We start from the raw sequence: 13,796 nt of genomic DNA, 5'->3' as shown, positions 1-13,796 counted from the left end.
AGGATCACCCCTGACCCCTGTTCAGCCTGAGGATGCAGACCCTGGGCTGACTGGCAAGTCTCAGGTACCCACCCCTGGACAGGTGGAAGAGAAAGTAGAAGAAGAGTTGCCCACACTCTGAGAAACCTCAGAGGTCAAGGAGCCCTCAAGAGCAGTTTGGGAACTCCGGGCCAGCCCAAAAACTGGAAGTGAGGCCTGCTTAAGGCCCCCACTTGGAGCCTCCACTTGATGTAGATTGCCTGGGGCCTGGCTCTTGATACTTACAGCTATCTGTGGCCTCTGTTGGTTGCTGTCCTTATGGGTGGAGTTTTCCTTAGGTTGAGGACAGAAGTATGATCCAAGAGATGGAATAGGTCAATCCCTTTTTTGTCCATGGTGGGACTGTCCACCCACTGGGATGCATTGGTGAGCAAGTTACGGTTAGGTGATTCACAGATGAGGTCCAAAGATGAGGAGATGGGCCCTCCATGGGTAAGTTCAAACATAGGGATCCAATTGAGTTCAGAAGGGCATAGAACTGGCACGCACCTCTGCATTAGAGGGCTCTTGTCCATGTTTTATTACCTAAGCAGAAAAGCCCATCGTGGTAATTATAAGTCCCCCCCGGATTTTGGCTGGGTCATGTTGGACTTTGCCCTCTCTGCATGATCACCGCCAAACTTTTTAGCCTGCTCTCCTCCTGTTTTCTGAATTTTGCTTTTGTTGGAATTATGACTCTACACTTTACCACTGCTAAACAGTGCTAAAGTGCTCGAACTCCCTCCTTTACACATTATAAAATTGACTTACACCCAATTGGAACATTCAATGTATTTATAATTCTCTAGTAAAGTGGTACATGTACCCAGGCATGTAAATTAAATGCTACCAGAGGGTCAGCAGCACTAAGTGTTTTGCCACTTAACTTGCCCTTTAAAATATGTCTTAGCCCTGCCATTGCAGCCTGTGTGCAGTTTTAAACTTCCATTTTTACCTAGCATAATAATCCTTTTGCCAAGCCTAAACCTCCCTCTCTAGTACATATAAGCAACCCTAAGGTAGGCCCTAAAACACCCCACAGGGTAAGGTGCAATATATTTAAAACGTTGGACATGTACTTCTAAGTTTTAATGTCCTAGAGTTGAATACTCCTAAATTTCTTTTTTACTAATAGGAGACCTTCCATATGATAACACTGGGTTGCCTCATTATATTTAACAAGTGACAATTTTAGTTTGGGAACAGGCAGAAGTTTCATATTTGGTCTCAAAAGAATTATCGTTTAAAATCCTCTTTAATGATTACGTTGGATTTTAAGTCATAATTTTTAAAATGCCACATATTGAAAGTTGCAATTTTCTTCTCCTAACCATTTGGTGCCTAGAGCCTGTGTCCAGGGTCACCTGACTATATTTAGCATGACAGTTGACATTTGTGTATTCCTAAGGCAGACAAAGCAAACACAAAGAGAAGATGTATGGAGTGCTGAAACTTTTCAGACACTCAACCCCAGTCACACATCTGGGTTGAATCCAACATTGTTCTTTAGCTCACTTTGCCACCCCATTTCAGACCCAGTCATATGCAAATCAGTCTTGACCCTGCCAGGGCTAAGACATATTTTAAAGGGCAAGTTAAGTGGGCAACACAGATCTTTTGACTGGGGAAGAATGTTTTGATTTGTTCTGCATTCCGTCCATCAGTTGTGTGTCTTTTACTTTCGCGCCCTAAGTGCACCTGGTATGCTAGACTTAGGTCCCGGGCTCACTGTAATATTGGATTCAAGCTGTCCTAGCTGAAGAGGGGTGAAACCCCAAAACCGGTCCTATGATGCTTGTTTCCGGTCCAGGGAGGACCTGGTTTGGCAGTTCGGGATGGACTATTCCCATGAGGCACAGGGTCAAGACTGATTTGCATATGACCAGGTCTAAACTGGTATGGCGAGTACAATAATGATGGATTTAACCCAGATATTTTGACTGGGGGAGAATGTTTTGATTTGTTCTGCATTCCTCCATCAATTGTGTGTCTTATACTGGATTCAAGCTAGCCTGGCTGATAAGGGGTGTGTGGTGTTCTGTTACTTTATATTTCTAGCATTATTGTTTATTCATTGTGGGCTCCTCTATTGCTTATCTTATGGTATAGAATATAAGCACTCTGTTTGTGCTTCTACTATGTGTTATGCTGTAATAAGAATGTTGTGGGTAGTGCATTGGAACATCTGTGTTCAGTTGGTGCTTATCCTCTGGGCCCGTATGACATATATGCTGTTTACTTCAATAAACTTCAAGGAAAAGCTACTCTGGCTGTGGACCTCATCTTTACAATTTGGCGACAAGCATGAGATCAGGACTTACACTCTGCAAGTTTTTCTGTATCCAAGCCGTTATTCTACGTTATTAAGATACTGTTGTTATTTTTCTTTATTTATTTCTTTACTTGCCCAGTGATCTACATTTTCATCTCTACTTCCATTCGGCCTACTCAACGCTTCTGCCTGTGAACATTTTCATGTTTACGCTTTGGGTGTTATTTAATTTACAATATACCCGTACTGGCCGTTACTGTATTCTTTCAAAACCCCAGGTTTGCACAAGCGTACCTGCACATGACGCATCTGCACGAGCCTACCTGCACGAGCTTCAATTATCCAGTCTTGCATGCATCATTTGGATTTCTGCCTTGTGGCTCTGTCACCATAGAAATGCCTCCCGGCTTTCTGTGACGTACGCACTGCCTGCTCTTCGCTGTTTCTCTCGGCCGTGGGAGATCGCTCCGGTGATTCGGCGTACAAAAGTCTCTGCTTCATCACACAGTACAAGCGACGCTTGTCGGATTATTCTTTATTTGGCTGTCTGAGATCCCTCCGGTCACTTTCTTCACGAGAGCTACTGGTGTTCCCTATTCTTCTGCATGAGCTGCTTCACTTGAACACCTGCTCTCATACATCACCCCCAACGCCACACATGCGCATCAAACACGTCTGACATCTAGGACGATAACCTTGTATTACTCTTGCTTTTCTGTTGCAGTAAGATTCGGTGATCCACATACCAGTATAATAAAATTTTAATGCTATTTCTTCATCCCAGTTTAATCTCATGTGCTAACACGGTGATTGGCACACCTCACAAGGTTTTCAGTCTAACTCAGCTTTAATCAGCATATTAATTACACTAAAGTGATTGTGGAATTTTTCTGTTTTTCTTTATTAGTTGTTCCACCATGCACACTGTAACACCTCCCAGTCAATTTTTACAAGAACCTGGTGAACCACCTTTAAAGTGTCGGTTATGGTTCAGCTCTTTTATTACATATCAGGGAGCAATTGATGGTCTGAAATTTAAACCAGACAGGAACGCAGTATTCTTTAATACTATTTAGGCATAGAAGGTCAGAACATGTTTGACCACTTACCTGTTATATACTGGTCATGACATTGGGGATAGGGATGAACACCAATTGGCGGTTAGCAAATGTAGCACATATTTTGAGGGTAAAGTCAATTTCGTGGTGCACAGACACACATTTTTCACTCGTGTTCCAGGTTCAAACGAATCCATTGATACTTATGTTACTGCTTTGAAAGTGCTAGCCAGTTACTGTGACTTTGAGGACTTTACATCTCAATTAATCAGAGAACAAATAGTTTGTAGATGTTATTCTAGGAAAATTCAGCAAAAGTTATTATCATGCAAGAATCCGTCCTTAAATGAATCCATTGATATAGCCAAAAGTATTGAACGCTTAGAAATGGATTCCAAACAGTTGGAATCTAACACTACTAATACAACTGTAGAAAGTGTTATTTTTTCTTGTAACAGTTCACAGGCCTCTAATATCTGCGAAGTTAAGCAAAAGAAGGAAAAATAACTTGTTGATGGTAATACCAGAGGTGGAAAAAGCATTGCACCTGGGCGTAATTATTCTGGTTTGCAGTGTTTCAGATGTGGTTCCTCATCTCATTTATCTAATTACAAACACTGTCCAGCTGTTGCTCAAGAGTGTTGTGGGTTTAGGAAAATGGGTCACTATGGAAAGGTGTGCAGGGGTGGCAAGCGTTTCCCAATTAGAAGTATTTAAGAGCATGTCATTTCGGATGGTCCAGAGAAAGTCGAGAAAAGAGTGGAAGAATTTGCGCTCTCTGTGGTTTCTGTAGAATATTTAGAAATTAACAATGTACACATGGAAAGGAAATATGGGGATCCCTCAGTACACATAAAAATTGAAAGGTCTGATATCCCCTTACTCATTGATTCTGGAGCCAGAATCACTATTATTTCAATAGACATATGCAAACAATCTTGGTCACATATGGTATTACTACCTCCTGATGTTATTACGACTGCATTTGAAGGCAGCAGAATTGATTTGGCTGGCTATTTTGTGGGAAGACATCACTTTTGAAAACAAAACCAGTCATGGCAAAGTGTATGTAGCTTACAAATGTATTATTGTGTTAGGATGATGGCACTTAAGGGAGTTTGGTATGATTATCAAACAAGGTCAGAAAAATCCTGTTTCTCTAGTGAACTCTGTTTCTGACTGTAATCAATGGAAACAAATATTTGACAAGGTTTTTTATGATAAAATTGGCAAAATCAAAGATTTTGTTCATACCATTAAGGTTAAAGATGGTGTGTCTCCTGTGAAACACAAACTTAGAAATGTGCCACACACTATAAGGAATGAACTCACAAAATGTTTAAAAAATGCAAAGTGATGGTGTTATTGAAAAGTTGATGTTACCCAGTGGTTGTCTCCCATCGTTTTAGCCAAGAAGAAGTCTGGGGAACTTTGTTTATGTGTCGATTTAAGATCTCTCAATAAGACTATTTGGGTGGAGAACTTTCTTTTACCACGTATTGATGATTTGATCACAGCTGTAGGTTAGTCCACATGGTTTTCGAAGTTGGATTTGCGGTCAGCGTACCATCAGGTAGTTTTAGATAAGCAATCCCGCCATTTAATGGCTTTTGTAACACCTAATGGTATGTTTCAATTTTGTTGTATGCCAATTGGACTGGCATCTGATACTTCTGTGTTTCATAAAATTATGTCCAGGATGTTTCAAAATGTACCCAATTTTGTAGTCTTTCAAGAAGAAATCCTTGTCCATACGGAGACAGAAGATGAACGCAATCAAGTGGTGGGACTAGTCTTGCAAACAATTCATAACAATGGTGTAACATTGAGGGAAGACACACATATTTTTGCAGTGAATGGAATTGAGTATTTAGGCCATATTCTTATTATGGATGGTGTCAAACCTAAACCCAGTATTGTAGAAGGCTAGTTAATGCACCAGATCCTGTGGACAAAGATCAGTTGTGTGAGTTTTATGCAAAATTCATAAAGAATGCTTCTGCTCTTACTGAGTGTTTCTGGAAGTTACTGAAAAAGGGATCTGATTTTATTTGGACCGCCACTTGTCAAGAACATTTTGTTCTCATCAAAGAGTGCATTTTATCTGCCCCAGCTCTTCAGGGGTATGTTGAGGGCTGGGGCCCTTATATTACAATAGATTCCAGTTCTAATGGTATGGGGGCTGTGTTATCTGCCTGGCAGTTCGGGCAGAACTGTTCCCATGAGGCACAGGGCCAAGACTGATTTGCATATGGCTGAGTCCAAACTGGGGTGGCGAAGTAAGTTAAAGATCGATGATGGATTCAACCCAGATCTGTGACTGAGGTGAGTGTCTGAAAAGTTTCAGCACCGCATCCGTCATCTCCTTTGTGTATTCCTTCCAGAAAGTGTGGCTAAGGGGGACAAGGTGTGGGAAGGATGGGTAATCCTGCCAGGGTGGGAGGGCTGGAACTGTTCTCTGCCCACTTACATTTCTAAGGAGCTGCCTCAGCACATTCACTAAGAACTTAACGCTAATCATTGTCACCCCAGACATACTGATGTCTGGGCAAGGAGAAAGGAAAATCCAGAACCATCTGTGGAGGAAAAACTCTAAAAGTGTCTTCCACTTTAAAGCTGGCATTGGGCATATATATATAGGACCTTCACACCCACTCTTCAGTTTGATCCTAGACTTGCTGGGGACATTCAAAAGGCCTGCCCTGCACTTCAGAGGACTGCTCTGCTGCTTGAGGCATGCCTTGTATTTTCTAAGGATGGCCCTGTTGCTGGAGGGCTGCCTTGCTGCTTCAACCCATGACTACCAGAGTGACTCCAAGGGCTAGTTGGCTTGTCTCCTGTTCTGAGCTTCAAGAACACAAAAAGCTCATACAACTTGAACCCTGTACCTGAATCCTTCAGGAAGTGAGTCCTACCCTCCAAGTTGTACTCATCCCGGCCTGAACCCTTGAAAGTGGTGCTGAAGGTGTCAAATCAGCATAATACCAAAACTTGGGACGTATACACTTTTCCACTAAAAGGTGGTATGAGAACCGACTGGAGACCAAGACCGATAAAAGGGGTATCTGGACCTTGTGAAGCCCTTGTTGGCTTCAGCCTGCAACTTTGACCCGCTGGAAATTTTCAACTTCCAAAAAGGGACTAAGTTCAAATAAAGGAATCTTCACTGCGACTTTGTCCAGCTGCAGCCCGATGATGATGACAGATTCTCCTCTGACACCATCAGATGCCTTGATCTGCTGAACTTTAACTTTACCTCCTCAGACATTTTAATACAAAATGCCTTCGAAGTCTGAAGGTAAGGATGAAACTGGGCCCAATCAACTTCATGTATCTGACCCACGCTTCATCAGGATCAGCCATAACTTTCAAATTTGCCTCAGTGTTGTACAACTTGGTGTCCGCGGTTGGCGCTTTGATGTTTTAAGTGCTATTTTCCCCTTTAAACTTTAAAAATTCATAACTCTGGTTCTACTGGTTGTATTTTTGCAATTTTTCTGTCAAAAATGTATTACAATTCACTCCATTTTTCTAAATTGGTGTGGAATTTTTGTATGTGGTGTCTTCACTTTTTACTGTTTAAATGCTACATTCATAATTTACACATTGCTTCTAAGTTAAGCCTGACTGCTTTTGTGCCATGCTACCAGAATGTTGAGCACAGATTAATTTAGTGACTTTTTGTGGTGCACCCTGACATGGATTGTGGTTGTTTCTTGAGAAGGGTTCATCATCCCCTCACCAACAACCCAATTTTCTACAGTCAGCTTTAGCACAACCTCTTTTGACTTGGCGATGCAATGGGAGAATTCTTCTTTTCATCCACAGAACCCCCTAGGCAGTCAGCCTCCTCTCACTGTGGGAGGGATCCAGTTTTGTCCTTGTCAGGCATGACAGTGGCCAACAAGATGAATATGGGCCTGTCTGGTGGCAGCTGGGGTTTGCCATTTTGAAACAGAGGATCCTAGGTAATTTTACAATAAGGAAAAGAGGAAGTGCTGCAAATGGGATTGGGTGGCGGAATTTTCAACAGTCAGTGGCTAGCGCACACAATAAATCTGGCACCTCAACCACCACTTTGTCGGACCCTTTATGAACCTCCTAGGACTCCATTTGAAGAAAAAGGCCCTGCTGAAGAAGAATCCTGACTTCTGATCACTTCTAGAAGAAGAGGACTAACACAATGACTCATTATTTAAGGAGTCCTAAATTCTGCTGGCACCCAGGGACTAGAACGGCTCTCCAATAGTCAAGTGATTAGCCACCTGCTTACCTGCTCACGGGACACAACAAGCAGAAGGACTTGTGACTCCAAAACCAAAAAGGGCCAGCTCACTGAAAAGACTAGACACTACAGGAGACTGTTCTGGTGAGTAACCTGGTTCCCAAATGACTCCCTGAGGAGCTTGGGGCTGCAGCATTCACCAGAAGAAGCTTTTCAAGCAGTTGGAGAAAAAAATCTAAAGGTACAAACTTTGACGGGGAAAACCTACTTATTGTATCCGACCTCTGCTCCATTATAATACTCTGACATTGCACCTAGGTCTAAGTCCACTGCCAAATTTCCTTGTTCACATTAAACTTTCGAATTTGAATTGCATGTATCTGTAATCACTCTTTTGTTTTCAATTACTTTCCACATCTCGTTTTTCAATTAATTGCCAGACGTTGGTGACTTTTTCTATAAAGTTATTTTTATTAAGTATCCACATTTATCAGGCTTCGGGGGGGAAATGTGCAGTCACGCATTCGAAATGCAGGGGCTGAGGAACAAACTCATTGGTGATAGGATGCTCTGAGAAAATATGGAGGCTTGGCTAGGCAGTCACACATTAGGACGGTTATGTTTCTCGTAAACCCTAAAATAGTTATAAAATGTAAAGCAGCAGAACACGTTGACAATTTTACGAATTAAATTGTGCTCTAACTAAATGTTGCACAACAAAAAACTTTAAGGCCTTGATTGGCATGAAAGAGAATTTTGCATGCAAAACTATGTACAACTCTGTACAAAGCTGGCTCACAGAAACAGCTGAAGGAACACCACGTTCTACTTCATTTGTTTCAAAATAAGGTGCGTGTTTGTTTTCTTGCACATACGTCTTGGGCCTTAGGGAGTCTTGCTAACTCTTCCACGCCCGCCTCATCTTTAGGCACCGCTGTGAAACCCCCTAAGAGGTACAATCCGTGCTACTACTGCTGAAAGCACAACACCCAGCTGCCATTTTGTCTGCGGCGCTCTATTAAGTAAAAGATGTCACATTTAGCCTGAAAGTGAATAAGGAGACCGGAGGAGGAAATTTAGGAAGTGACGAGGAGCTGGCTTGAAAGACAGGAGCTAGATGAAGGAATGTGTCATAGAAGTACATCGGCAAATACAGTCAAATATAGGGTTTGCTTATTGTGCAAATCACTGTGCAATAAGTACAGATTTGGAAGAGTGAGAAATTTTACATTTGAATTGAAGAAAACATGTTTGGCATGTTTAAGAAAGACGTGTTGGTGTGAACGAATGCAGACCAGGCCGCCCATCTGACTAGGGTGTGTAGTGGCGCCTGGCGGGTCTAGGCCGCCTCTCAGTGCTGCTCGATGACCAGATCGAAGGATGCTGCGCAGAGACGTTGATCCGGGCACACTCCTGCTGTCCCGAGCGCCGCCCTGATTATCTCTCGCTGTGCACGGTCATTAATCAGGCCCAAAGAGCCCTTGCCGGGCGCTGACAGGGCCCTGCCTCCGGCTGCCATCATTCTCCGGCTGCCGACCAATGATCAATACTGATTACCAGAGTGCTGCAGTGGGGAGGGGCCGGGCGGCGTGCTCGGCACTGCAGGGCTGGCCAGACTCCCAGAGTGCACTTCTCAGGAGAAAATGTGCATGAGCAGCTGTCTCCTCTTGGCCTCCTCTCAGGGGACTCACTGCCAGGCAGGGCGTGGCCATATCTGCCCATCCGAGGTGGAGGGCGCGCCCTACGGAGTTGAGCTCTTCTGCCATGCAACAAATAATGCCAAGAAATAGTCATTTATTATCCTTCGGTATGGACCACCGTCTCTCTGCACATCTCTTTTGTTTCTCTATTCTTTCTCTTCTCTCTGTGGCTCTTTCTCATCGTGTCTCTTTCTCTCAGTTGTTCTCTTTCGCGGTGTGTCTCTGTCTGCACCCCTCCGCCCTTCCCTGCTCTCTTTATTAGTTCTTTCTCAGTGCCCTTCTCTCTCCGCATGGGTTCTCTCGGTCTGGCGCTTCAGCCCTTCCTTTTGGCACGTGCACGCGCCACCTCTGGCCTCTTCTCTAAATTCAAGCAAAAAGGTGTTACATGCCATGTTAATGTAAATATATGTACACACAATGCTTTACAGCTGTTTGGCGTGGATATGTGTGTTATTTCCAAATACACAAAGGGCTTACGAATGAGAAAGTGCCAGAAACCGACACTAGGGCCCTATTGTTCACAGCCTAGAGAGTGTAGTGTCAAATACAATGCCACACATTAACTCAAATATATGTTTTCATCCTCTTATTTGACAGAGCCATGTTATAGGGTCACTGGAACCTCATGTGCCGACATGCGCTGTTTAATAAAGATAACCTGATTACACACATCAAAAGCAGCAATTTCTTCAAAATAAAAAGATAAAAATGGTCATGCTCACAAATGTAAACGACCTGTTGACTACCGTCTCCGCCCTGCCTCAGGGCAAAGACCATTTTCCATTTTGGTTCTGGGGCCGACACAGCAACCGGCAAAAAAGACCACTCATACACCCTCTGAGAGATCGCATCAGCTGTTGATTGTCACTAGCCACAAGGGTACCGTGCACGTCTCAGTGACACTTCTCGAGCACTTCAGTGAGACGCCACCATCACCGCCGGCCCAGCCCTACTGCCAGTACTGCACTTGCCACTGCGGAACGCACGGAGACCTACAACGACAGACACATAACGCTGCACTTCAATCCACCCAGCCAGCCAGACACACAAGCATTAGAATAAAGGAAGACAGCTCTAAAGGCAAGACTACAATCACGCCCACTGCAATATATGAGGAAAGACACTCACACACAAAGGCAACTGAACCAGCACTGCAAGCATTGACACTAAACGCTCCCGGAAAGCTACTCCGACACACACGTATGAAAAGAGACACAGCTACACACACACACCCGTTCACTTGAGGTGCGCACACACATTCTCACAAACATAGATACACATTTGGTACTCCTGAAGGCACACAGACACCACAGACCAACCCACACAGCACCGCTTCCTATCCGAGCAACAAATCTGTGGCAAACATCTCGAGCAATGCACACAGCAGGCGCACTGCTGCATGCGGTAGAGGGCGTGGTGCTGAACGGAGAGCGCGCATTTTACCATTGCCAGACAACGCCACTGAAAAGAAAACCCAAAGAACAGTCTCCCTTCTTCTGCGGACTTAAATAACATAAACAAAAAGCCTCCATCCATCAGCAGGATAGTGTAGACGCGCACACACAGGGAATGACACCCCGCATCCACATTACGTGGAAACAGGTTGTTCTGCAAATGAGAGCAGTCGTGAATCAAAGCACGAGGTGAGTGAATAATTAACCGGTGTTGCACTGTTATATCTGGGGCCATGAACATTTAATGTACAGTCTTATGGTTACGCACAAACACATACTCCTGCAGCTATATGGCCATTTATTTTTGCCTAGCAAGCATGCCCTGGGTATTAATACATGTGTGGACACTCCCTTCCCTGGGGGAACGCGCACGGACGCCCTCCCTGCTGAAGCCATCTGGGTGGGGTCGCTGCATTGTGCTGCCTTCAGTTCACACAGCTCTGCAGGTGCGTGACAGATACGGCACCGCAACAGACCGTGGACCGACAGGATTACCACACGAAACAGCAGAAAGAAAACTATCACCACTCGAACTGACTGAAGCGCATAAGATGGCGAAAGACCAACCAAGGTTACTTTTCCAAGAGAGATAAACGAGGTTCTCCAAAGTGGGAGCCCGGGCGTGTCCATCTTCGGAGATGGTAGAGCCAGGGCACATTTTACTGCAGTGTCTCAACCCAGGTACCGCCGCGAGGGAGGGAGAGTGAGGAGGGATCAGTCTAAAGCAGACGGTGTTGGGAAAGCTGAACGGCTGCACACTGCCCTATGCGTGCACAAGGGAGCTATATTTATATAGCGCCAGCCTAGCAGAAGCCGCAGTGCCGGAGCTCCAGCAGGGGCCGGGCTGGCTCCGCGGGTTTTAACGTTGAGCGTGCGCTGGGCCCCCGATGCTCCGGCCGGGCAGGTCCGGTCCCACAGGATGAGAAGAGGGGCTCACTCTTACCCATTGCTGTCTTCGCCATGGTGAGCTGTGCGGTGCTGGAGCTGGAGGAGGCGAGGGGTCCGGGCGCGGCAGTGGAGGCAGAGAGAGAGGTGGGCGACTGACTAAGGCACTGAGTCAGCAGAGCGGGGCTGTGCGGGAGGAAGGGGAAGGGGCGGTGGCCGTGAATAATCAGAGTGGCTCCGCCGGCGTAGATTGGCTGCGGAGCTCCCTCGATGGCCCCCACAAAGCCCGCAGAGCGGAGCCCTCCCCTCCCCGCCACCAGAGGGGGGTGGGGCAGTCTGTAGGGGAGCCGTGCCAGACCGGCATCTTTGCTGCAACAACCCCCTCCCCTGCCTTCAGTGGTACAGGCCATGTGAAATGGCAATAGCTCCCAAATAGACCCAAATGGCATACAGCTCCTAAAGAGACTGGAAGGGACTCCTGGCGCACGAACCCCATGCACACGAGCCCCTCCCGATCGCATGTCGATAAAGAGAGGGGGTTTCGCCTCAATTTGTTGTTCTTTCACATACTAAAAGTGTGAAGTATTCCATTTATAACTCATTTTGATTTGATGCTTTCCAGCAAGTAGCCATTAAATAAACACATTCTTCAGTAGCACTTTAAGTTCACGGAGACACTTAAAAAAACGTGCTGCGAAATTTTGGAACCGTGTGCTGGGGTGTGAAAATGGTAAACTCGAACATGCCAAGAACGTCGTTGGTCCTTGGTACTGAATGTGTATGTAGCGGGGAAAGATTTACGGGCGCTTTCCATGGTGCTGAACCTCGTCCAGTGTTAATGCAGCACCATGGCGGGAGCTCTCCACACACGAAACCTTGCAGCATATTGCAGGTTGCACAGCACCAGGAACATACGCAGCTTCCCATGCAGCTGCAGCAGGGAGGTGCGAAACCAGAGCCGACCAGCGTGCTTTTAGAAGACGATTCTAGAACGTGAGTCGTCCTCATTACCGGCAAGGCCTAATCGAGTTCAGAATATACAAGACTCGTTTTTATTTCAAACTCCTCGCATACTGTTCTTACCTAAGCTCTATTTTGTGAACACGGATTTATACATCACAAAGTTACAGCTTTTGAGCTGTTCGAAATTTAGGAGGCAGACAGTCTTTATACCGGTCTCCCGATGAAAAGCCAAAGCCTTCGAGTGCCTTTAATGAGCCTTTTTGTCCTAGCTGCGTCTGTTGCACCACAGCACCCATCACACCTCTCAAGGAACAGATCGCAGCAGGATCAGCTGGCACGCAGACGACGTGCCCGGACTATTTACTCACAATCAGGGACCTGAAGGGAACGATCCTCCATTTTACTGATGATAGGATTTTGAGGATGTGACATTTGTGTTTAATTCACCTGGAACAGTAAAATGGCTGCCTGAGAATGCCTCAGAAGCATTCTGTTACCCTAAACACCCCGTCACCTCACACCTAGTTCCTTACTTGTATGGGCACTGGAGCTCCGAGCTAGATCCCTTCCCCCTTCCCCCTTTCCGCTGCTTTTCATTTCCCCACCTGCATGCGAACTAGGTGATTAGACTCGAGGGAGGGGTTTTGGTCTACAAGGCCACCCTTATTTATCCACCCGGGTCCCCTGCCTGTATAGAGGACTATGGACCATAGGCGAGAATGTTCCCCATTACAAGAGATACAAGCTGGCATATGAGCTATAGAGAGCGCCTGAGGCCACAGCCTCGGCTTCCTGTTTGTGAGTGGGTTTAATCCCATGTCGACTAATGCATCTTTTGGCCTTCCCCAGGCAGTCTTTCCCGGCCTCCATGAAGCAATGGTTCCAGCCCGGAATGTGCTAACTGTGGGGGAGGCCATCTGAAGGGGCCACTGGGATGTACACTGTGCTTGATGAAGTAATTAAATTTGACTTACAGTATACCCAGCCGGGCACTGTCGAGAAACAAGATAGAACAAATGTTGGAAAAATACGTACTATAGAGAAAATGCTCCAACTTAGGCAATGGTGATTTAAAAAGCCACTTACCACTGTGAATGGCGTGGCACTCGCGGTTATAGAGGCGATTTTCACTCTAGTCGCAGCGGAAAAACAAGTGGCTTTTTAAATCACCATTGCCTAAGTTGGAGCGTTTTCTCCAACATTTGTTCTATCTTGTTTCTC

General features: G+C 45.4%; 1 protein-coding gene across 1 annotated transcript in view; it reads right to left on the bottom strand.

Annotated features, from left to right (window-relative positions):
* Positions 1-11,823, bottom strand: part of STMN2 (stathmin 2) — a 176,079-nt gene extending 164,256 nt beyond the window's left edge. Inside the window, exon 1 of the mRNA XM_086965916.1 lies at positions 11,671-11,823. Within this exon, the coding sequence (XP_086822042.1) occupies positions 11,671-11,689 (19 nt within the window). The 5' untranslated portion in view covers positions 11,690-11,823. The remainder of the gene's footprint in view (positions 1-11,670) is intronic.
* Between the last annotated feature and the right edge of the window lie 1,973 nt (positions 11,824-13,796).

This window comes from Lissotriton vulgaris, chromosome 4_1, assembly GCF_964263255.1.
Source record: "Lissotriton vulgaris chromosome 4_1, aLisVul1.2, whole genome shotgun sequence".
NCBI lineage: Eukaryota > Metazoa > Chordata > Amphibia > Caudata > Salamandridae > Lissotriton > Lissotriton vulgaris.
The sequence above is the reverse complement of the archived record's forward strand: the minus strand, read 5'-3'. Positions and strand labels throughout refer to the sequence as shown.